This window comes from Buceros rhinoceros, unplaced genomic scaffold, assembly GCF_000710305.1.
Source record: "Buceros rhinoceros silvestris isolate BGI_N320 unplaced genomic scaffold, ASM71030v1 scaffold3882, whole genome shotgun sequence".
NCBI classification, from domain to species: Eukaryota; Metazoa; Chordata; class Aves; order Bucerotiformes; family Bucerotidae; genus Buceros; species Buceros rhinoceros.
The window spans coordinates 27031-50470 of NW_010399325.1; the positions used below are offsets into that span (position 1 = coordinate 27031).

Here is a 23440-nt window from a genome sequence, read left to right on the forward strand (position 1 = left end):
GTGCCTCTTTGCAGGGGTTCCCATCCTATCTCATCTGCTCCACGACAGTGCTCCCAGTCCACAGAGAGACCAGTGTCTGGCCCATGTGTTCTTAGCTAGAGGTTTCCAGGCTCAGGCTTGCTGGTGCAAGGAGGCATTAGTAGGCTGAGGAGGCACAGTACTCTCAGCCAAAGCCTCTCCAAGCAGGGATGCTCCAAACCTGCTCCAGCAGCCTGACTAGGGTAACAGCCACAGCTGCCTTCCAGCACAGAACACTTCATGAAGCACCACCAAGATGAGGAGGCTGTGCATATACGTAGTGAGGTAGCTCAGCACAGGGTAAGCCCAGTGCCTTGGAAAAACACCAACTTGGATTATACCAGTCTGGCTCTCTAAACTTCCTGCTGGAATGAGGTCTTTCCCCTCTCTGCCCAACAGACAAAGCACTGCTTTGTGCTTGTCATGTGCCCTGCTTCACGCTAAAAGTGACTGCAAATCACCAGTGGAGTCTGGGATTGCTCCGGCTGCTCCGTTACATAAGGCTGAGCATCTACTGATCAATGGAGACTGAAATCTAGCAACAGGAAGCACCACTTCTAAAGTATGTACTCTTCAGGAGTCTTTAGGAGGGATCTGCTATGTCCTACATTGTGAAGTGCTCATGGCTAGCCTATATTCGAATTCAGAGAGTTCGTCTTCCAGGCGCTAGTTCCTCTCCTTTATGCTTGGATCTGTGGAGAACAGCATTAATGCAGGTGTGGGCCTTGTTAAATATCTTAAAAAAAGAAAAAAATGCAGCTACAAGGGAGCTGTCAGCTACTGTAGTGTTCTTTACTAAGCTAACGTGCTGTATAACATCTCTGAGTAACGTTCATGCTGATAAGCTGACAAAATACAGGAACTTGTGATCTAGAAAGACTGAAGGACACTTGTAGCTTTACAAAAAAAGCGTTACAAGCTGGAACAAAATAAAGGTGTTCACACGACAGGCACGCTTGGCAGCAATGCTCACACACAAGTCCCAACAAGTAAGCAACACTGGCAGTTAAGAAACATGTGGCACCATTCATTGATTTGCACACAGGGGAGACTATAGCCAGAATTGCTGACATCTACCTGCTAACCCTGCTGTCTTCTCCGTGATAACTGGCATATCAGCATTTCGCTGACTATCACACTGCTTGGAAAGTAGTGCTTGGATCAGCCAAGAGAGTGAAGTTTGAGTAGCAAAATTGCAAGGATTTAAATAAAGGTTTTCCCAGAAATGCTTGGGAGTTCACAGGCTAGGACACAACTCCATGAAGAAGTGGGGCTTGTGTATGTTTCTCTCAGCCTCAAGTGATGTAAACTCCATCTATGCTGCACCATCCTTAGACGGGCAGAGGTGTCAACCCAAAACCTTCCTTTTCCCCTATCTGGGGACTTTGGGCCAATCTTGCTGTTAAATCCTCACTGAGGGCCCTTTTAATATTTTTAAAAATAAACGTACATTGAATTCTGTGTTCTTCTGCTATAAACTGAGGTCTCCTCCTGATCTAAACTGAAAGATAAGAGAACAGTCATAATGAGTGAGACCAAAAGTCCAGCTTTATTCCACATCATGACTCTGCAAATAGTCCACAACAGGGTAAAGGTATGTGTGTATTTCCCCGCCTCCCTTCCCTGCACAGGATCTGATATAGGAAACCACAGCGGACTTAATTCCAATGAGATTCCACAGTCTTTCCCTGGATCCATCTAAAGTTTCAGCATTTGTAATAGGGAGCTCCAAGCTTCCCCGCAAGGCTTTGAAGTTCACAGCCTAAAAGTGAAAGGTTATGCAGGTCACTCCCATTCCTTAAGGGGGCAAATCCTGGCAAATCCATCCTGCGCAGTCCTCCTAAGGACACAGCAGCTCTGCCTGCCTGCCAGTGCCCAAGCTGTGGCCACTTGTCTGGCACACTCACCTCCGGCTGATCATCCCATGCAGCCAGCTCGGAAAGGCCCCATCATCCTGCATGACCTTCTGGGCCTGCGTCTCTTTGAACCAACGGAGAGTTGCTCTTCTCTTGAGTTTCCTCATTTTTGCCGCCTCTTCAGTCGGTTCCTCTGTCCCCAGAACAGGGCAAGGTGCAGAAGGGTCCAAGAAGTTATCAAAAGGAGTGGACTGAAAGTGGGGAGAGGAGGAAAGCAGACATGGAAACAAGGTCAAAGGCAGTGATCCCATTCCTAAGTCCTTTAAGACAAGATCAGTTGCAAACTATCAAACACTGCTTTCAGTTCCTCAATGGTCCTGACCATGCTTTTAAACTAACCACAGCAGGAAAGGAACTCTCTCACGTCTTATAAAGAGAATGTCAACATCTTCTGGGACCACGTGCAGGAGAAATGTGTATGCAGAAGGTGAAATGAGCAGGGAACCCATGCACCTGGCTAAGGGGCCCCAAGCAGAGCCAGTACTGTTACCTCTGTTAGTTTGCTGCGTGGTCGTGGCACTGGAGGCTGTGGTGCTTTATCAGGAGGATGGAGACAAGGCTTTGGGCGCCTCTTTCGTGGCATAGGGACTGGAAGGAAGATTCTTTCTGCAACAAGAGGAAAGAAGCAGACAGTCAGCATCCAAGATCCAGGAGATCCATCCTCCACATGCCCAGCATAGGGACAGACTCTGTGGCTTGGCAATCTTCCCTCCGCAGCTAGGCAAACAACCTTCACCACACTGCTTCTGCTCCCCACAGAGAAAACCATGCTTTCAAATAGCAGAAGTATCAGCATCTTCCTGCCCACCACATCCATGGAGCCCCCAGCCCCAGGAGCACCAAGGGCAGGCCAGCATCACCTGGAGCTTACAGCAAGCACCTCAAGGTGATCATTGCACGAGTGGCCACGCACAGGGGTGATGGGAGTGGGAACAACTCACTCTCGGCCTCTGCTTCCCTCGCCTGCTGCTGGCTTCTCTCTCTCTCTGCCTCCTCCTGTAGACGCTGTGCCTGAGCTCTCAGCTCAGCCACCAGTTTTAGGTAGCTCTTCCTGCACCTGAATCCCCTGAAAACTGTCCAGAGAAAAGCTGTGGTTAGAAAAAAAATGCTGTTCATGCCTTTGTCACTTCCCAGGGAAGCACACAAGGTGATACTCCTTCACCCAGAGCAAAGCCCTCAACACTTGAATCACTTTAATAAAGAGCAGTGCAAACTCTACCATAAGCAGGCAGTCAAAAACCACACGAGAACTGTCTTCTACTGCCAGACCATGGACTTAGAAAAAAAATCAAATTACAGATCTAAGTTCTCATCTCTAATGCCAAAGGACTGAATACCTCGGGTTTAACCCCAGCTGCTTGCTCAGTCCTCTCTGCTCCCATTGAGAAGGGGAGGAAAACTGAGAAAAAGGTAAAACTCATGGGTTGAGATTAGAACAGATTAATAATTAAACTAAAATGTAATAATAATGATAATAATTGTAATGAAATTGTAATGAAAATGAATATAGCAAAAAGAAAGAAATAAAACCCAAGAGAAGACAAATGAAGCACAATGCAATTGCTCACCACTGGCTGATGGATACCCAGCCAGTCCCTGGGTCAGACCCTAACCAGTCACTCCCAGCCAACTCCCCACACTTTATGTGAGGAAACCGAAAAATCCTTCACTTATCCTAAGTGCTGCTTAATGACAACAGAAACTCAGGGGGTTACCAGCACTGTTCTCATACTAAACCCAAAACACGGCACTGCACCAGCTACTGGGAAGAAAATTAACTCTTTGGTCCCAGCCACAACCAGGACAATAACTAAAACATAAAGTCTCACAGAAGGGCCTCTGTTAACCATCATCTCCCTGGTACCCTTTAGACACCATGAAGGAGACAGGATTTCCTTCATGTCAGCCCACAGGAAAACCTTTCCCATAAGCAGCCATCACAGGGCTCATCAGGAGCATTACAGACATTGCATTATCCCATCTACTCTGCCAGGTACTAAAGTTCATAAAATGAATTCCACACTGTCTCAGTTCCCACTACCCACATGTCTTCCCCATGGATGAGAACAAGGGGCAGCATGTGAGAGTCTGGTGTTTGTCATACTGTGCGGTGCATAGCTGGAAGCTGCTCAAATGCTTCAGCAGTACAACACGACATATGGAAGAAAAGTAAAACAGAGAGGGATCAGGCAGGGTGACAGCCTCCTCCTTCTGCTTGCACACTCCTCATGGAGCCTGTGCAGAAGGGAGTTCCAAACTGCCCATACTGCCTGCTCTGGAGAAACAGGCTGCCAGAGCAGACACTACCTAGAAAGGAAAAGGAAAAACAAAACCATGTCTGTCTCTGAAAGTAGGAATGAGCTGTGCTTCATTCATTTTTTCCCCTCTCTCAGTCCAACACCACTCACAAACAAGCCCTCACTGCAGAGGACAGCAAGGGACACACTCTCTGATGCTCCCTCTGATGGAGAATGAGCACTGAGAAGGCAGGCAACTGTAACATGCACTCTGACTCCACAGTGCATTAACTCCAGAGGGCAATGGTGCCTGGTTTGTCTTTCTGTCACCTGCAGAGGTGCAATGGTGGAGCAGGGACTGGACAAACGTTTTTACTTGTCCTGGTCTGAGATCAGAGTTGAGGGACTCTCCTGCCCCAGTGCTCACCTTTCTGTATAACAGCTGCCGCTCTCTCCAGTCGCTCCACATACTTTGCCAGCTGTTCCTGGTGCCAGTATTTAAAGAAAAGTCGTGACTTTCTGTGAAGTTCGGGAGAGAAAGAAGCAGTGAGAAACACACCATCCTTTAGACAGGCCTTTCCTACAGGCATGAAACTCTCTCTGAAGCAAAACACTAACAGTTTACATGTACAAAGACTGCAGTTCAGGGCACCCATTCCCAGCAGCGTGATCCACACCTACCCACACATCCAGCCTGTCAGCTCTGTATTTTGCAGTATCTCCAAGCAGCTGAAAAAGAGGAAAAAAGTGAAATAAAACATTTTCCACCCAAAATAAACATCACGTAGCCAGTGGTTTTAGGTGCATAAAGAGGGAGAAAGTGTCTCAACGATTCTGCATTAAATTCTCAGTCCCCTGTCACATGATCAAATTCAGTAACTGGCTGTCAGTCTGTAGTGCTCCCTGAGGTACAGCTAGAATCACATTGGAGAACATCCGTAAAGGGGTTTCCAGAGGCCGATTTCCTTCAACTCCCTGGAAGGCAGAGCCTATTTTATTCTCAGAACTGCTTTTCCTTATTTTGTTTCCAAGCTCTTTGGAGCACATAAGTTGCGAGGTCAGCACAGCAACGCTTCTGGGAGAAAGCATGTTTTCCAAGTCCAGTTTCATTTTGCAGGCTCCAGTGATAAAACTTGGGTCATTCAGAAAGTTTTGCCAACACTTGGAACTGAAAGCAATACTGCAGCTACACCACACAGACAGCTGTTTCCCTCTGCCTGCAAAGCCAGGCTGTGAAATCATAGTGGCACTTTTTCCTAGTATCTCACATAGCAAAGCAGAAGTGGTTTTCCTTCCACCTCAGCCAAATTCTGCTGCACCAACATCAGATAATTCAATTTGCAAAAGCATCTTCTGTTTTTTATGTCTAAAAACACACCACGCTGCCTGTCTACCATAATCTTTTTCTCATCCGTGAGATTTTTGACTTGGCTCTCAATTGGTTTTGCAATTCTTACTAATTCAGTATCATCAGCAACTTAAAGGAAGCTCTATGAAGGCTGCAGGAGCTACTGTCAGGAAAGACATTTTCCAGGAGAACACTGAAATCCTTTTCTTAGAAGAAGAAAAAAAGAAGAAGAAAAAAAAATCAGCTGGCTGCCCTACATGCTTCATTCTCACCTTTAGTCACAATTGAGCGTGGCAGGAAGGAGGGACTGGGAAAGTGGAAAAGAACAGGTGGGGAGCTGCTGCCCTAGATGTAGGAAGTAAAATGCTGACAAGGTAAGACTGTAGAGTTGGAGGGACATTTATGAGTGTAAGGAACAGTCAGGTTCTGAAAGTGCTGGCAGTATATTATGCTTGTACACACAAAAAATTCTTGGACCAGAAACATCGTTCCTAGCCTGGGAGCCATTCAGTGCTGGTTGCTTGCTCAGCATAGTCTTTATCTTCTTCTTCTTCTCCAAGGAGGCCATCAGGAAAAAGCCTGGAAAAGCACCTGGCAAACCTTGTCAAGTTCCTGCCATTCTGAGTTCAGTAGACACCCTTGACCATTACTGTGACTCCCCAAACTGAGTACATTAGCCAGTTCTCATTTCACATGATAGCATACGGCTTTATAGCAATTGAATTGAATTGCTATACAGCAATTCAAGAAAGATCTCATTGATCATTGTACCAAATGCTTTTTAAACACTAACTGTCCTTGTCTAGGGATTAGTGCTCCCCATCACCAAAAAACCAAGCCCTCACTGTTCCTTTTACTCAGCTTGTTATGTAACTCTGAGAGAACAAACTGGATTGCACATAACAAAGGGTTCCTACCTTTCTCTTGTGAGTGAAAAGTCTGGTTTAACTAAAAGAATTCCATATCTGTGAAAAACAAACCAATACAGCACATCTTAGATATGCTGAGCTGATTTATGTCACACTCACAGCAAACAACAATAAATCACTGCCTTTCCCACTCAGCCTCCCACAGCAAACAACCTCATGATGTCAGGCACGTGAACTTTAAGGAGGCAGTTTCACTCCTTGGCCAGATCTGGTTACCAGGGTTGTTTGCCTAACAATATCTACAAGGAACATTCAGAGGTTTTAACAAACCTTTCAGCAAATTCCTCAAATGAGGGTCTCCAGGAGAAGCCATCTCTTCGGATACGGATTGTCTCCAGCAGTCCATTGTATCGGAGCTGAAGCAGCACCACAAAGAGGATCAGAGAAACAAACAGGAACACGTCAATAGGACATCCGTTTGTTCCTCTGCAGACAGAAATGCCTTCAATTCAGCCCTACACTTCTCTAGTTCAAAAGGAAAATGTTTCTTTCTGAAAATGTTTCCTTGGTGAAAGACTGAATTTACCACATCCTGTAACTCTGATGATTAACCTCTCTCAGTAAAAAGTTGGAAACCATAAAAACCGATGACTGAAAAACTTCACCTTCCAGTCATGGGTGCTGCCTTGCCTCTGTCCCTTAGAGGACAACCTTCTACTTCCAGATCTGAACAAAAGTACTCTGAGGCACAGATGAACATCACTTTTAATCCTGTCCTTTCTGATATATATCAAACAGGCCACCGAGCTTTCCGAACTCTTCTAATCATTTCCAGTATTCCTTAAAGCATCTAGATCTCAGACCTGACACAATATCCAAAGGCAGTCATATCAGTACATCTCAGCGCCTGTCAAAGTAATCCCATCTTGGGTCCTATTTAGAGTTGCCCTCAGTGATGGGTGAAAACAGTCTCCTCCAGGAAGCACCATTTTTTTATGGAGTACTGTCTGTACTGGTCCCTGTCCAGGAGATGCAAAGATGAATCCTCGTGCTTGACAAATAAACCTCATTGCATTCATGAAAGAGAAATGGGACAGAAATAATATTGCAGCAGTCTGTGCCACAAAAGCAACCAAGTACCCAGAACCTTTACATACTCCCCATGCTCTCGCAAGGGGAGACTCAGACCAGTCAGCTTCCAGCTATCTCTACAGCCTTTTGGTGGGTTGTGCCCTCCACACTGAAACATGGCAGAAGCACCTGTAAAGGACATTGCTTTTCCTCACCTGCTGCAGCACCATCTGGCTGTCGACCACATCTGGCTCCTTCTGGCTATTGGGCTTTATACAGCGCACAAAGTGGGGGTTGGCAGAATACATCTTCTCCATGAGCACCATCAGGGAATGCTGGTGAGTGCAGAGAAAGATCAACAGTCTAGCAAGCCAACGCACTGCCAGAGCCCAGTGTGCAATATGCCGCAGCAAGAACTGTTTTCCCAACGCACAGCAACTTCCAAGACTTTGGTAATAACCAGGTCACTCCCACTCTGATTAGCTCTCACTAAAATATCACTGTTCTCATCTCAAGGGGCACTGCATGGCAGCAATACTTTACCCGGAACTGAGCTCCAGCAGACTGTTTTCTTGTGCTCTTGAACTTGTCGTCTGCTCCTGGTAAGACCTGAAACCAGACCCAACCAAAAGGTCACCCCTGGAAGGAGTGCTTGATTGCCATCCAAAATGCTCTGCTAGAAGGCAGATGGCAAAAAGGAAAGAGAATGGATTCCAGTGGAGGGAAGACAAATTAAACATATCTGCAGAAGTAAGCAGAAAACCCATTTAAAAATAAAGAAGAAAGTGTTGCAAGCAGTTTGCAGTCCGCTTTGATTTTCAACCAATTTCTGACTGCTCTCATTTTCAGCTGGTTTGTCAAATAATGAATATCAGGTAACTGTGCCATCACTTATCATATGGACATGAAATGCAATACCTTGGCTTTCACATTAGGCATCAGTGTCCCTGTCCTGGAGACAGTAGCTGGAAGAACAGAGACGATAGTTAATTTTGTACCTTTACTCACAGTCAACCATGTCTAAACACTCAAATCTCACTTCACGCACAAGCCTCCCTCCAAATGCTGAATCACAGACAGTGTTAGGTTTCACTACGCAGAAATACAAGGAAAAAGCTAAAAATAGGGAGAAGAAAATACATGAAGCATACAATGCAGACAATATTATTTTCTGCCACTAAGAAGACAAGGTGATGAGGTTATCGAACCACCCTAAAAGAAACTTCATCAACGGGCATCTAACAACGCAGAAAAAAATAAATGTACTGATAGCAAATGGAAAGCTCACCTACAGCAGTCAATACAGGAGGTTATATAGAGTCAGAGAGCCTAAGATTAATTCAGTGACAAGACAAAAAATTCAGGGAAGTTTACTGGAGGATGTAACAACAGTCCTGCACACCCTTGACGCACCAGTCTCATGTGAATCATAGAATCACAGAACAGTTACAGCTGGAAGAGATTCCTAGAGCTGACTGCCCAGGACTGGACAACCAATCTGAGAACAGGTTATCTCTGCTGTTTATGAACTTTCAAAGAGTTGGGACTACACTAAGTGTCTTCAATAACAGTGTGGAAGTGGTAATGAAGAAAGACACTCCTGAGCAGAAGAGCTGAAAAACACTGTGGAGAATAGAAATGAAATTCATCAGTTATGTGTAAATCCCAGAAAGTGGTATGGACTGAACAAGCTCCCCCCGAAAATGAAACCCCCCCAAAACCAAAAAAAGAACTGCACCAGAAGCACTGTGTTCAGCCAGACAAATTCCAAGGAAGCATCCAACTGGCTTTTCTTTAGATGTTTACTTTCATAGAAGCCTTGGAGACTCTGAGGCTTCATCAATAACTGCAAAAAAGGAGTGTAGTAGTGGGACAGAAACAATACACAACCTCAGACCTGTCTGAACAAGCTGTACCTGAAAAAAAAAAGTTTTTGAAAAGGATAATGTCTACACTCATTGTTTATGGCTTTACAACACTCTGTTTTCAGTGTGAACAGCTAGAAGGTATGACCTTGTCCAGCTTAATTTCTAGACAAGAATAGAGTATATGGAAAGAGCCCGTGGAGATAGTCCTGCATTGGTCCTCAAGAAGATGGGCTATGTGATCTGAGGGCAGACATCACAGCAGTGGTTAATTCTCTGGAAGACGATATAACCTGCCTTGCTTTCCAGGGGGGAACAAACAGCTCTGACTGCTCAGTATATGCCAGCAGCCCCACTCCAGGCTGCAGAGTCTCCCTGGGGCTGCCAGCTGTGAAATGCATTCACAGCACTTGAGCCTCATTCCCACAATTAACTCTTGCCAAGGTGGTGTATGATTCATGTGGGATGCCCTATCATAGCAGAAGAACTTGCCTGTGAACAACACACTGAGCAAGGGGGTGATGCTGTTGATGAAGAGCCCACGGACGTTGGCTGGCAGCGTGTCTCTGTTCTTCTCTAGAAAGCCCCCAGCGGTATATTGTACCTAGAGAAAAGGGCAGGAAGTCACTAAGGCCAGTAGTGGTCACAGGCTTGCTGTGGAAGTCCCTCCATAGCTTGATCAGAGCAACTGTTAAGCTGAATGTACACTGGTTTGCACGTAAATTCTATATACTGGTGAATTCTGTACACTGGTTCACACTTGAACTTTGTAAATGCATATGCACCCTGTTCAGATGCAAATCCTGAGGAGCAAAACCCTACAGATGGCTCTGAGGCATCAGAACCCAGGAGTGCCATACAACACTTAGACTTCTACCTCTTACTGTTCTCCTCTCCTTGATTACGAAGTTTCATTTACTTTTGATTTTTGCTTCACACTTTTCTTGTTCTCCCCCTCTTCCCTCCGAAGAGGCTTCCATTCTGTTGTTGTGCATCCCCTTGTTCCAGTTGCTCTCTTTCTCACCTCCAGCCTGGAACTCTCCTTTCTATGTTAGGTGTTAAATTTTATAATAAAGACTGTCACAAGTAACAACTTAGTCAACAGTGGTGAGATTACATTACTAAACTGAGTATTACAATGACCTGAATTGTCATGTCTACTCTTGTTCCAAAAATTATCTCCAACCAGTTCAACGTATTTGGACCAATGCTTTTGAAATTGGAGGCAATAAGGTTACGTGCAATAGTCCTAAACCCCAAGATGCTTATACACCACAGAATGTACTTATTTGCATCTATATATGCCTCCACTTTCAAAACATTAATTACCTGTCTGCTCTCACTGTGTTTCTCAGTGTTTGCAACAAAATGGTGACTGCTACGCTCTAAAACCCAACAGGTAACGGCAAAGCCATTAGACTGTCATTCTGTGCTACACTGTGATTGCAGGGGTTTTATTTTATAAAGGACTATGTTAAGACTAGATCTCCAATAGAATGACGAGTACAGCAGATTCTTCTAATATGTTTTGCTTCCTAGAGGTAGCTCATCTTTCCTCAAGGGTCCTCTCTTCCTGTACCTTCTACAGAAACCCCAGGAAATTCTAAAAGGCAGCTCCCTGGGAACATATAACTTCTTTTCCTATCATTATCAGACCATATATTCCTTAACATCGAAGTTATTTGTCAAAGAACATGCTTCTCCCCTCCTGCATTGACAACAGCATTCTAGCTGCAAACAGCACTTACTTTCCCAGCATAGTGAATGATGCTGAAGCCCAAAACATGGCCTCGGCCTGGCTGGAAGTGTAAATTCCCCTTGAAGCTGCTGTTCAGTTTATCCACAAACGTCTTATCGGTTGCCTGCAAGAAAGTACATTTCGTAATTAAACCATAAGACTGCAACAGAGACCTGATCAGGGCACATGGAACGAAAACAAACTGCAGCAAATGGCCTTGCTATGCAACAGTTTCATACTGTCCTCTCTTTCTCCAACTCCCCACAGGAATGCCAGCGTCATTTGACTGTCCCTTATCTGGCTGTCCTGTCTCATCGGTCACACACAGGGACACTTCTGGTCATTCTGTTCCTTAAACTCACACTCCAACACAAAAGCCCTCTCTCTTCAATCCAAGTATTTATTGCTACATTCCCCCACATACATTTTCTCTGCCTCCTATCTCATACATACCTGAGGGAATGCACTCTGCTCATCCAGAAGAGACAGGAGCCCAAGTGGCTTGGCCAGGAGCAGATTCTGCAGGGAAAGGAGACACATTACACATCACAGGGCATGCACTGTTGCCTACACCATCCTTTGAAAAGGTTCTTCCCAGGTGCATCTCCTCCCTATGACAGCCAGACTCCTCTCTTGGCAGGATGTAGCAATTCTCTTCTGTCAGTCCTCTCACTCACCAGAATAGGTTCATTATTGTTGAACGTGATAGCCTCCCAAGGCAGCTCTTCTTCCTTATAGGCAGCCTGTTCCATCTGGAAAATGTGCTGAAATAGAGAAACAAAAGAAGTTGGAGCACCCACCAGACTTGGCCATAGACAACCCTGAATATCTTCCTTCCCACCCCAAACAGAAGACGTAAGTGTGATTCTCTCACCCACAGCATCAGAGGCCCAAGATGGAACTGCTGTATCCACGATCATCCGTAAGCCTGTTGCTCACTGATGCATAAAGCAGAAACAATTCTCAGAGTATAAGTGACCTTGCTCTGACAACTTTGGTCACTGCTTGACCTTGCTACTTCTTCCTTCCCTGCTGCAGTGGCTCCTCTGCCTCAGCAAAGTTTGCTGCTCTCTACTCTGCTTCACTAACCAATGCTTCTGTCCTTCCCAACAATAGAGCTCTTCTTCCCCAAGCCCTCCCTCATACGCAAGGTTGATCAGTGCTCTGCTTTCTCCACCACCCAAGGACTAGTGTCTCCATCCACAACGGACTTACATGGTTGAAGAAGTGCTGCAGCTGCTCATTGGCCAAGTTTATGCAAAGTTGTTCGAAACGATTCACTGCAAAGTTTTCAAACCCAAAAATATCCAAGATACCTAAAAGAGGGAAGAGGAGCACATCCTGGAGCCTGCAGACCATTCCTGAAGATAACTACATACCCCGACACACAACTGTATCTCCCATCACCCACTTCTTGTGGCACAAAGAAACCCCAGCCAAATCACCAGCGGCACCTCTCCCATAAACCCCCTGTAGAGCTAGTTAAGGGAAGCACCATGCCCACCCTCAGTCCCTCTGCAAAGCCAGAGTGCCCCAAACTACAGCCTGACAGTTGCTTCAGACTAACCAACTGCTCAGAGTTGGCCAAGGGCCTACAGACTTCTGAACAGTATCTCCAACATGATAATGTTTTTTGATAACGGATCCCTGCACACAGTCTCTGAGAAACCTCGTATTGTGCCTTTCCTTTGTTGTGGCTAAGGGACGCACATTTAAGGGCAGAACAGGAGCAAGGCAGGCAGAACTCACCTATCTCCCTCAGTTTCACCTCAGGATTCACATTCTCAGCTAGCAGCTCATTGACCTTGCAAATGATCCAGCCAAATACTCGGCCATATGCCACCTTTGCAATGGAGTCCCGAGCATCTGCAGAGAAAACAACAGCAGCTCACTGAAGGGCTCCAAGGACAGCAGGGAGCACATAAGCTGGCTCAATACATTCACCTCTAGCAGCAATGTCTAGTGGCTTATGAAGCTATTTTAAAGATCAGACAAACATCAGATATCTGTCTGACTGTCCCTGGCCTCTGCATGCTCACAAAGAGCTCTTTCATCCCAAAATCTTCACAATCTTAGACATGGAGTACTAGGGCACTTGTGAGACCATCTACAATGGAAAACTTCAGTTTCAGAAAATTCCAGCCACTTTTTAGAATACCTGGTGACTTGGTTTCCCCTCTGCAGGTCTACTGAGTATGTGTCCTCTCAGTGCTAAATCAAGCAAGAGGCTCCAAGTTGTACTTGGAAAATTGAATGGTTCTGTTCCTCCTAGCACAGATGCTAAGAGTTTAAACACTGTGGGCAAGAGGAGGATGCCATTGATAGAAAACTTGCTGACATCTGAGGAGAAGGAAACCAAATAAATCAACACGACCTACTGCATGATGGGAGATGTATATCTTATTATCTAGAGAGATGCAAGAGAAGGCATTTGGAACTAGCTAATTCCCCATTTTCAGTTTTTTCTTTCATTTACTTTTAGCAATAATCTAGAAATCCTGGAATTTCATACTTTTTAAATTTATTTTTTAAATAATTTATTTTAACTGAACATTTCTGTGCAGACCACCTTGGATTATTTTTTTTTCTTATTGAAAAGGAAAATAACTCATTGCACTTTTTAACATCACTCCTTTCACCTCACTCCTTTCCTGATACTGTGCTATCTCATTGATTCTCTCAGTTATTTCCTCATCTACTACCTAGAGCTCTGCAGGCTGTAACAGGAGCCTTTCCCTTTTTGGGGAACTTACAGTTTCCTTCTAGGCTGGACTGAGGGTGAAAGCAAAGCTAATTCCTCAGTTTCTCATTTAATCTCTGCAGACTTCTGGAGATCAAACAAAAGCAGCATTCACGGTCCTACATGCCAGTAAGAGACTAAACATAAACATTGATATACTTGACTCAGTGTAAGAGGAATGACGGGGCACAGACAGACAACTTTGTTCTCAACAAGTTGCACATGTGTGGGGATGCCCTTCCATTAAATACAGGTCAGTCTTTCTAGCCAGAACATCTGCACTTCATTATGTTTTCTACCTTCTGCCTGCTGCTGGGTGTGAAACCGCTGAATCTGCTCTCCTCGGGTCACCGACATCGTACAAATAAGGCATTTTAACAGTTCATCTTCTTGGACTCCAAACTGACCCTGGGAGAGAGGAAATAGATGAGGACAGTCAATAGTAAATCCTTATTCTACTTGTGGGGATTGTATCTCTTAACATCTGTGTGACACCCAGTGTAATGGGGTCACGATTCAGATTAAGGCCTTCGAGCTCCGCTGTAAGGTAAGTATTACTGGTAACATCTCACAGCGCCGCTCCAATGCAGGTTCTGAGATCTGCATTGCCCTTGCAGAGACCAAGCTCACTCTCGTGCTCACTGAAATACTTTCTGTTTTGCTCTCCCAGTGCTGCCACCTTTTAGAGCCACGGCAATCCCTGCTGAGTGGTTCAATGACTTACTGAACAGCACCACATGGAGGTGACTGTGCAGATGCTGAGAGGACTGAGCTTCAGCAGACCACAGTCACACAAACCCACACGAGACTGGGAACAAGGGGAACTCAGACACAACTGACCGTCTCAGTGACTCCTTTCACAGGAATTCCCCTCCCATGGGCAAAAAACAAGGTGCAGATTTTGAGAAGTACGATGAAAAGAAGTTGGCTGCTGAAAGACGGAGGTGGTTGTTTCAGGTGTAATGTAGGAGGGAAACAGGCAGAGATGGGAATGAAAACAAAACTCAAGGGTGCTGGGATTTTAAATAGTTCACAATAAAAAGACATAGAAAAGACATAAACATGTTACATTTTTCTGTTCCATGTTGTTAATAAAGCAGGATAACATATCCATTGAATATAATAAAAATGGGATGATCCTGGGATCATCAGGATTCACATAGTCTTAATCTGAAATTTCACGTGAAACGTTAGAAAGACTAATTCTGGATAACCAACAAAAAGTAATGGCAGTTAATGTGGTATCCATGGACAAGATCTGTCGAAAACACAGAACTAGTGTTCATATACTGCACACCTGAATTCCTCCAAGGCATCATACTCATAGAATTAGAGAATCATGGAATTGTTTAGGCTGGAAAGGACCTTGAAGATCATCAAATCCAGCTGTTAACCCTGCACTGCCAGGTCCACCACTAAACTATGTCCCTAAGAACAACATCTACATGACTTTTAAATACCTGCAGCAAGGGGGACTCCACCACTGCACTGGGCAGCCTATTCCAGGGCTTGACAACTCTCTTTGTAAAGAAATTTTTCCTAATATCCAACCTAACTCTGCCTGGGGCAATTTGAGACCATTTCCTTTTGTCCTAATGCTTGTTACCTGGGAGAACAGACCGATCCCCAGCCTTGCTACAACCCCCTTTCAGGTAGTTGTAGAGAGTTATGAGGTCAGTCACCCCCAAGCCTCCTTTTCTCCAGGCTAAACACTACCAGTTCCCTCAGCTGCTCCTCATAAGACTCGTGCTCTAAACCCTTCACCAGCTTCCTTGCCCTTCTCTGAACCTGCTCCAGCACCAAAATGTCCTTCTTGAGGTGAGGGGTCCAAAACTGGACACAGTACACAAGATGTGGCCCCACCAGTGCCAAGCACAGGAGCACCATCATTTCTCTACTCGGGCTGGCCACACTATTGCTGACACAAGCCGGAATGCACACTGCTGGATCATATTCAGCCGGCAATCAACCAACACTTCCAGGTCCTTTTTCTGCTGGGCAGCTTTCCAGCCACTCTTCCCCCATCCTGGTGCCTTGCAGGGGGTTGTTGAGACCCAAGTGCAGGACCCAACACTTGGACTTGTTGAACCTCAGACCATTGGTGTCACCCCATTGATCCAGCCTGTCCGGATCCCTCTGTAGAGCATTCCTACCTTCAAGCAGATCAACACCCCTACTCCAACTTCGTGTGGTCACTTGCATCATATAACATTTGATTTTAAAAAGCTCGCCTTGTATGAAGTCAACAAGGCACATGTGGTATTGCCATATGAAGACACTGGTTCTAGACACACAAAAAGTAGAATCTGGGATGTGTCTCTTTGGGAATGAATAGCAGTGAACACAACTGCAGTCATGGGGTCACACTGTGCATTTCCAGAAAAAAATTCTTGCTCTTCAGGAGCCTTCACACTCTCTGAGGCAGAAACATTCTCTGCCATCGTTGGCAGGAGCAGCTCTTGCAGTCTCACTGCCAGGAGGAACCTGCATCATATCCATAATGTTTCTGTTAGTTCTTCTCATGACTCACCGCTGCAACCTTCAGCCATCCACAGGAGGCTTCACTCACTTTTACAGACCCTCTGCTCTCTTCAGGCTCAAAGGTCACATTGCCCAGAGACAACACACCAGCCAAGATAGCCTGCATGTCCACTTGCTCCTAAAACACAAAAGAAAAGTGACTAAAAACCTATCAGCATGTAACATATACAACATGTTGGAGAGGCCCCAGAAGCTGGAGAGGTGAAGGAAAGGCACAGACAGCCTGCGTGAAAAGGCCCTAGACAAAGTCTGACAGACTCAGGTGGTTCAGAAGCAATATGGAAAATCCAGAGAGGATAGAAATAGGATTCAGTTTCAATACAGCAGCCAGAAAGAATCCCTATGCCTGCAGGAAGCACCAGATGAAATTAAATGACCCCAGAACTGACCTGTTCTTGGAAGCCCACCATGTCAAGGGCATTGCACACCTCTTGGTATTTGTGCTTCCAGCGCTGAGCTACATCCTGTGTACCAAACCGTCCACTTATGTACCTAGGAAATTGTATATCCCATACAGAACTGTCAGCACAGCAAGTCAGTTCTACCCCAAAGGAACAAAGCAGACCAGCATCAGTGGAGACACCACAGGGAAAGAAACTTTTCCAAGGTGATGCAGCAAAAAAGAGGCTCCAGATCTCCCAGCTTCCATGATGACCCACAAGGACTCTTCATGTAGCTCCACTCAGACCCCATTCCAGCTTCCACTCATTTGTTTACCTGTACCAGGCTCCACAGATAGAGCCAAAGGGCAGAAGCACAGGCTCCATTGTGCTGCTTTTCCCTCCATCCCCCATGATGGAGACTAAACTAGGGTCTGCCTTTGAAATACCTGTAGAGTGAGGGATCCAGTAGACCATACATTTCCTTTTCCTCTGAAGAGAGTCCAGCAAACATGTAGTAGAAGATATGGAAATTCCTCTCCCCAGCATCTTGTTGCACTACCCGTGACTTCTCTAAGAGGTACTCACTCAGCTTTGCACCTTGCACTGCACACAAGAAGGTGACACGGTAAACTTTGCACTTGGGGACGTGAAGACGTCTGAGCTGTCCTGCATCTCTTACTTGGTGATACTAGCATGGCATTGACTAAAATAACTTCCTTGCGTGCAACACTCTAGGTTGCCCAGCACCTTGGAAATGGGCTTCTCTGTGCTTCCTATCATCTTGGAGATGTCTGCTCACCTCCTTTAGCAGCAACCAGAGCTTCTGGCACCACAGAATATCAGTGACACCTCTCCTGCACTGTCACCCCATATCCTTCCTGTACTCCCACACTGTCCAAACCCAGGCCTTAGCCTACAGCTGTGGCTGCTGTAAGATTTCACTTCATTGCACCCCTCCCAGGGGGAGCCAGGTGCCAAAATTTCACCCTCCACAAGTTCTGGCTACTCATTCCCCTCTCTCCAGTCCTAACCATCCCCCAAACTAGTAATTGCCCATGATTTTACCTGTATTCTTCTCAAAACACAGCTGTATGTATTTTCCAAAGCGGCTGCTATTGTCATTCATCACAGTCTGAGCATTGCCAAAAGCTTCAAGCAACGGATTTACCTAAAAAAGTGAGCAAGAGGAACAAGCATTCTTCAAATTAAATGATCCAATCTAACTCACTTGAAAAAGTTTAACTTCAGCATTTACTATCCAGCATTCAGCTGGAATAGGAATCACTCCATGAGTGCCCAGGTGCACTTTTTTTATCATAGCCTGGAAAAAGGAACCGAAAGAGGCAAATATCACAAAGACCAAGCAGCATGAGATTACTGACATTAAGCACAAGCAAACTGACTTGATCTCAGTAAGATCATTGACTTACTTGTTAAAAGATGTGGTTGGTATAACAGATTTCCACAAAGCATCTGACATGGTATCACTAGATAATTTGACCACTACACTACAACATAGGAAGCCTATAGAAAAGAAAAGGAGGGACTCTTTATCAGGGAGTGTAGTGATAGGGTTAGGTTTAACAGTTTTAAACTGAAAGAGGGTAGATTTAGATTAGATATTAGGAAGAAATTCTTCACTGTGAGGCTAGTGAGTCACTGGAACAGGCTGCCCAGAAGTGGTGGATGCCCCATCCTCAGAGGTGTTCAAGGGCAGGTTGGATGGGCCTTTGAGCAACCTGGTCTAGTGGAAGGTATCCCTGCCCATGGCAGGTGGGGTTGGAATTAAATGATCTTTAAGGTCCCTTCCAACCCAATCCAAACCATTCTGTGATTCTACAACAACAAACAAGGTAGTAATAGAACTCAGTAAACGTAAACATGATAACTTAGCTACTTATAGGCAGCCTAAGGTTCAGGACAGTGAATGATAAAGAAACTAACGTAACCACCAGACCAGCTTGGTACACTGGATGCAAACAAGGTGAAATGACAGTTTTTCTATATTTCAGCAAAGAATGCCTGCTGACTGGAAGAGCACTGCCTCGGGATACATGCTGGGCAGCCTGTGAACACAGCTTTGCAGCATTGTACTGTAATCCCCAAGGGGCTCACTTGGTCCTTGAATATATCTGTAGGAACTAAATAAGATGCCTATTACTTCTTCACCAGGATCTCTAGCCTTTCCAGGGGCAGCTCACCTGGACTGAAGTGAACTGTGTTTCCAGTGGAGGAACTGCAGGCTGGCTCCAGGCACCACACTGAGCGAACACAGCCATCCTGCTTCCTGAAACTGGTCAGATCAGAAGCAGCTTGGCAGTGTGGCCCAAGCCAGCTAAGTGGAGCCAGCAGGTAAATCAATGCTACGCTCCCGCAACGAAGCACAGCCATTCACCTCAGATCCACTGCAGAATAAGATGCCATTGCAGAGCCCAAAGCATGGCACAGTATTGGGTTTATGTGGCAAGCTGGAGGGCTACAGGGTTGGCATCTGTGAGAAGCTGCTAAAAGTTTCCCCTGCATCTCATGGAGCCAATGCCAGCCGTCTCCAAGACGGAGCCACTGTGGGCCAGGGTCAAGCCCATCAGTGGTGGTGGTAGTGCCTCTGAGGTAACATATATAAGAAGGGGGAAAAAAATATTGTGCAATGGCAACAGCAGCTGGAGAGAGAAGTGAGAGTATGTGAGAGAAACAACCCTGCAGACACCAAGGTTGGTGAAGAAGGAGGGAGAGGAGGTGCTCCAGACACTGTAGCAGAGATTCCCCTGCACCCTGCAGCCCATGGTGAGGACCATGGTGAGGCAGGCTGTCCCCCTGCAGCCAGTGCCGGTTAATGGTGGAGCAGATATCCACCTGCAGCCTGTGGAGAACCCCACGCCTGAGCAGGTGGATGTGCCTGAAGGAGGTTATGACCTCGTGGGAAATTTGTGCTGGAGCAGGCTCCTGGCAGGACTTGTGGACGAATGGAGAGGAGCCCACCCATGGTGAGGACCATGGTGAGGCAGGCTGTCCCCCTGCAGCCAGTGCCGGTTAATGGTGGAGCAGATATCCACCTGCAGCCTGTGGAGAACCCCACGCCTGAGCAGGTGGATGTGCCTGAAGGAGGTTATGACCTCGTGGGAAATTTGTGCTGGAGCAGGCTCCTGGCAGGACTTGTGGACGAATGGAGAGGAGCCCACACTGGAGCAGGTTTGCTGGCAGGACTGTGACCCCATGGGGGGCGCACACTGGAGCAGTCTGTTCGAGAATGACTGCACCCAGCGGAAGGGACCCCTGCTGGAGCAGTTCACAAAGGAGTGCAGAACATGGGAAGGACCCACACTGGAGAAGTTCTTGGAGAACCATTTCCCATGGGCGAGATGCCACACCAGAGCAGGGGAAGAGTGTGAAGAACCCTCCCTGAGGAGTAAGTTGCTGCAGAGACAGTATGTGACGAACTGACCGCAACCTCCATTCCTGATCCCCCTGTGCTGCTTGGGGAGAGGAGGTAGAGAAATCAGGAATGAAGCTGAGCCCAGGAAGAAGCGAGGGGCAGGAGGGAAGGTGTTTTAAGATTTGTTCTTATTTCCCATTATCCTTCTCTGATGTTAATTGGCAGTAAGTTAAATTAATTTTCCCCAAGCTGAGTCTGTTTTGCTTGTGATGGTAATTGCTGGGTGATCTCCCTGCCCTTATCTCGAATTATGAGCCTTTTGTCATAGTTTTCTCCCTCTGTCCAGTTGAGGAGTGATAGGGTGGCTTAGTGGGCACCTGGTGTCCAGCCAATGTTAACCCACCACCCACAGAAAGATGTCTCTAGCTTCTCAGGAAACCTGAAAACACAGACTTTAAGATGTCCAAGAACCCACTCTGCTTAATCTATCACATGGAAGGTTAAAGTATGATTAGCTCAAAAAACCTGACAACTCCTTGGGAGCAATTCAAGTGGATATATTTCAGACAAATACATTTCAGAATCAGCTAGCAAAGGTATACGAAAATAGCAAAGACGAAATTAGCCGGTTAGCAAGTATGTGCCTGACAGTAAGTAGAAGTAGCCACGGAAAGTGTCTGAAGGCTGTGTGGATCCTCCATTACTGTGTACCGTTAAGCCAAGACTTCATTTTCCTAATAAAGTCCTTGTTCTACCTCAAATAGGAAATTATTTGGAAAAATGACCCTAACCCCTTGTTACAGAGAACATGATAAATGATTGCAGCAGTTTTCTGTCATTTAAGATACCACTACATTCCCAGGAAACAGAATTACGGACCTACCAACCTTATAATTTGTGGCCAGCTATGTCACCATCCTTACCCACGATTTTCTTATGTGTCTTATGTTTCCCTCCCTGACATCCAGGGGCAATGCATCAGCAGCTTCCTAAGAATAAGCTGTCTTGCAACAATGTTGCTTCTGCATCTTCAAGAACCATCCTGTAATGACCTACCTGAAGGATTTGCTGCTCCAGCTGCAGGTTGCCTTTGCATAGGTTCATTATGTGCTGCAGTAGTAGCTTTGTACTCTCTGTTTTCCCTGCACCGCTCTCTCCACTGCCGAGAAAAAGCAAAGGTAATTCCAGCAGCCATAAGGTGTAGTTGTTTTTCCCCTTACATCTTAGTGCCCCACCACTGGAGAGTGCTCTCCTGTCCAAGAGTTTCACAACTTTTTCAGCTAAACTGCATGTGTGGGTACAACCTCACACCACAGCTTTACACAACAGGTTCCACAAGGTCCTGATCCCTCCCCAGGAGATTTTTTTCCCCATCTGCAAGGGAGTACAGATACACCCCATGTCGTCAATTTGTATGGGGTGCATTGGACAGATGACTTGCTCTACTTCTTAGGAAAAATTATATCTACCTTTTGGAAAACCTCCTTCAAAAGTGACCTGGTGCATTAACTCTCTCCTGTATGCTGGAGTTGGCAGCTTTCTCTTTCTTCAAAGAGACGTGCCCAATCCATCTAATACCCACAACTGATCCTGAGATACTACAGCAATCTCAAACCTCAGGTGTTCACACACTCGCATGCATCAGCCTGTTGAGCACGCAGGCACACTTCCGCAGAGCTGCCCGCACACTCGCAGCAGCGCACGTCACTCTGCCGTCACACACACCCAGCACCTCCACCCTCAAGTCAAACACGCAGTACTTGCAAAGCACAGTTTCCCCTGTCCTGGGAGGCAGAATGTACAATCAGTGAGACAACATGTCCTTGACTGAGAACATCAATACTGGCAGAGAACTTCAGCGTACTCACAGAAAAAAAAAAAAAGCTGGAAACGCTGAAGATATACCTGAGGGCAGGTCTCCATTTCCACACCCGACCTTTGAGAGCCTGGTGTGGCTTTACTGCTTTGTACCTCCCAGTGGCTCTGCGTGTGGGATCAAACATGTGTCATAGGTGGCTAACACTATAACACTCTAACACTACAACAGATACCTGGTCTTAGGTGCAGACCAGGCCATCACCATCTGAATACGTACAAACAAAACAAAAACCACATTGCCACTTGAGAACAGCCATACAGACAGCAGCCCTGCTCCACATGTAGGATTCTTTCTTGTTTTCAGTGACTTCCTTCCTCCACAAAAGCACTATCAGTTGGCACTATAGCGTTTGCAGGACCTGGTAATGCTGTTGTGCTTTTTGGAGGGTACAAGCACAAGCTTGAACAGTGACTTCTTGGTCAACACCCACAAGTTACTCTTTCTTTTCTTCTATCTCCCAAGACAAATACTACAACTGTTCTCCGTCTCTAAGAGCTGTACCAGCAGCACCTCTTCCACCTGCTGACTCCACAGCCATGAGAGCACCTCACTTACAGTACAGGAACTGGCAGTCAGCAGGCTAGAGAAATGAGTGTGGCTCAAGTGACTCTTCAGGTCAGCTCCCAGTCCAACCGCAACACTCACCAGGGCGTCAGCAAGTCATTGCCACACACGTAGACTGAAAATACTGATAAAATGATCAGAACGCAAGTATAAAGAAGGGAATATTAAATCAAGCAAGCTGGCAATTAATGTTTTAACTGAGATGACTTTTAAACTGTTCTTGACAATACTCATAACCAGCAGTTAGTGTTTTGAGGCTTTCTCCTCCATGCTGTTTGAGGTTTTTGCTGCCAGTTGATGTTGTTTGAGGCTTTCTTTACTTACTTTACTTTTTTTTCTGCTGCCCTACAGTTGCAGCAGAACAATAGTGACATCATGGAGCAAAATGCTCGTGACACTGAAATGCTCTTTGGTTGCAAGAGCCCGTTTTTTCCCTCCTAGTGCACAGAACTGTCCATGACAATAAGATTTTCCCTGACCAGATTCCCAAAGGTCTCAGGGCAAAAAACCTGTTTTATCTTCCTCCTGCGCTTTGGTTGTCTATGGGAAGCTCCATTTGGGAAAACAGGTTCCTTTCATTACGTATAACCGTTACTACCGCAGTTTTGGTGTGAGTTGTTTCGCCAAAGAAGAGCACCCTAGAGCGTTCCCCAGAGGTGGTTAAATCTTTGACTGCCGCATCCCTCCAGGAGGAAACGCAACATGCTTAGCTGCATTGTCAGCATCACAGCCAAGCTGTTCCACAAAATTTGTTTGCCTCCCTTCGTGACCAGCCTGCTCTCCTGGCTGGAAAGCCGACAGGTTGGTAAGAGCGATGCGTTGGAAGCACAGCCACCTTTTGACTCCCCAGCAGCACTGGAGATGAGCTTCGTCTGGCACTCCAGCCGGCAGAGCCCAG

General features: G+C 46.0%; 1 protein-coding gene across 1 annotated transcript in view; it reads right to left on the reverse strand.

Moving 5' to 3' along the window:
- Positions 1 to 21258, reverse strand: part of LOC104489264 (myosin-IIIb-like) — a gene marked incomplete at its 5' end in the record, with an annotated part of 24181 nt that extends 2923 nt beyond the window's left edge. Inside the window, 19 exons of the mRNA XM_010131406.1 lie at positions 1926 to 2125; positions 2425 to 2540; positions 2876 to 3007; positions 4599 to 4690; positions 6719 to 6804; positions 7675 to 7794; positions 8003 to 8068; positions 8378 to 8424; positions 9817 to 9928; positions 11073 to 11186; positions 11516 to 11581; positions 12278 to 12378; positions 12812 to 12928; positions 14102 to 14210; positions 16333 to 16461; positions 16733 to 16835; positions 17173 to 17329; positions 17792 to 17894; positions 21156 to 21258. Coding sequence (XP_010129708.1) covers positions 1926 to 2125; positions 2425 to 2540; positions 2876 to 3007; positions 4599 to 4690; positions 6719 to 6804; positions 7675 to 7794; positions 8003 to 8068; positions 8378 to 8424; positions 9817 to 9928; positions 11073 to 11186; positions 11516 to 11581; positions 12278 to 12378; positions 12812 to 12928; positions 14102 to 14210; positions 16333 to 16461; positions 16733 to 16835; positions 17173 to 17329; positions 17792 to 17894; positions 21156 to 21258 — 2073 coding nt within the window. The remainder of the gene's footprint in view (positions 1 to 1925; positions 2126 to 2424; positions 2541 to 2875; positions 3008 to 4598; positions 4691 to 6718; positions 6805 to 7674; positions 7795 to 8002; positions 8069 to 8377; positions 8425 to 9816; positions 9929 to 11072; positions 11187 to 11515; positions 11582 to 12277; positions 12379 to 12811; positions 12929 to 14101; positions 14211 to 16332; positions 16462 to 16732; positions 16836 to 17172; positions 17330 to 17791; positions 17895 to 21155) is intronic.
- Between the last annotated feature and the right edge of the window lie 2182 nt (positions 21259 to 23440).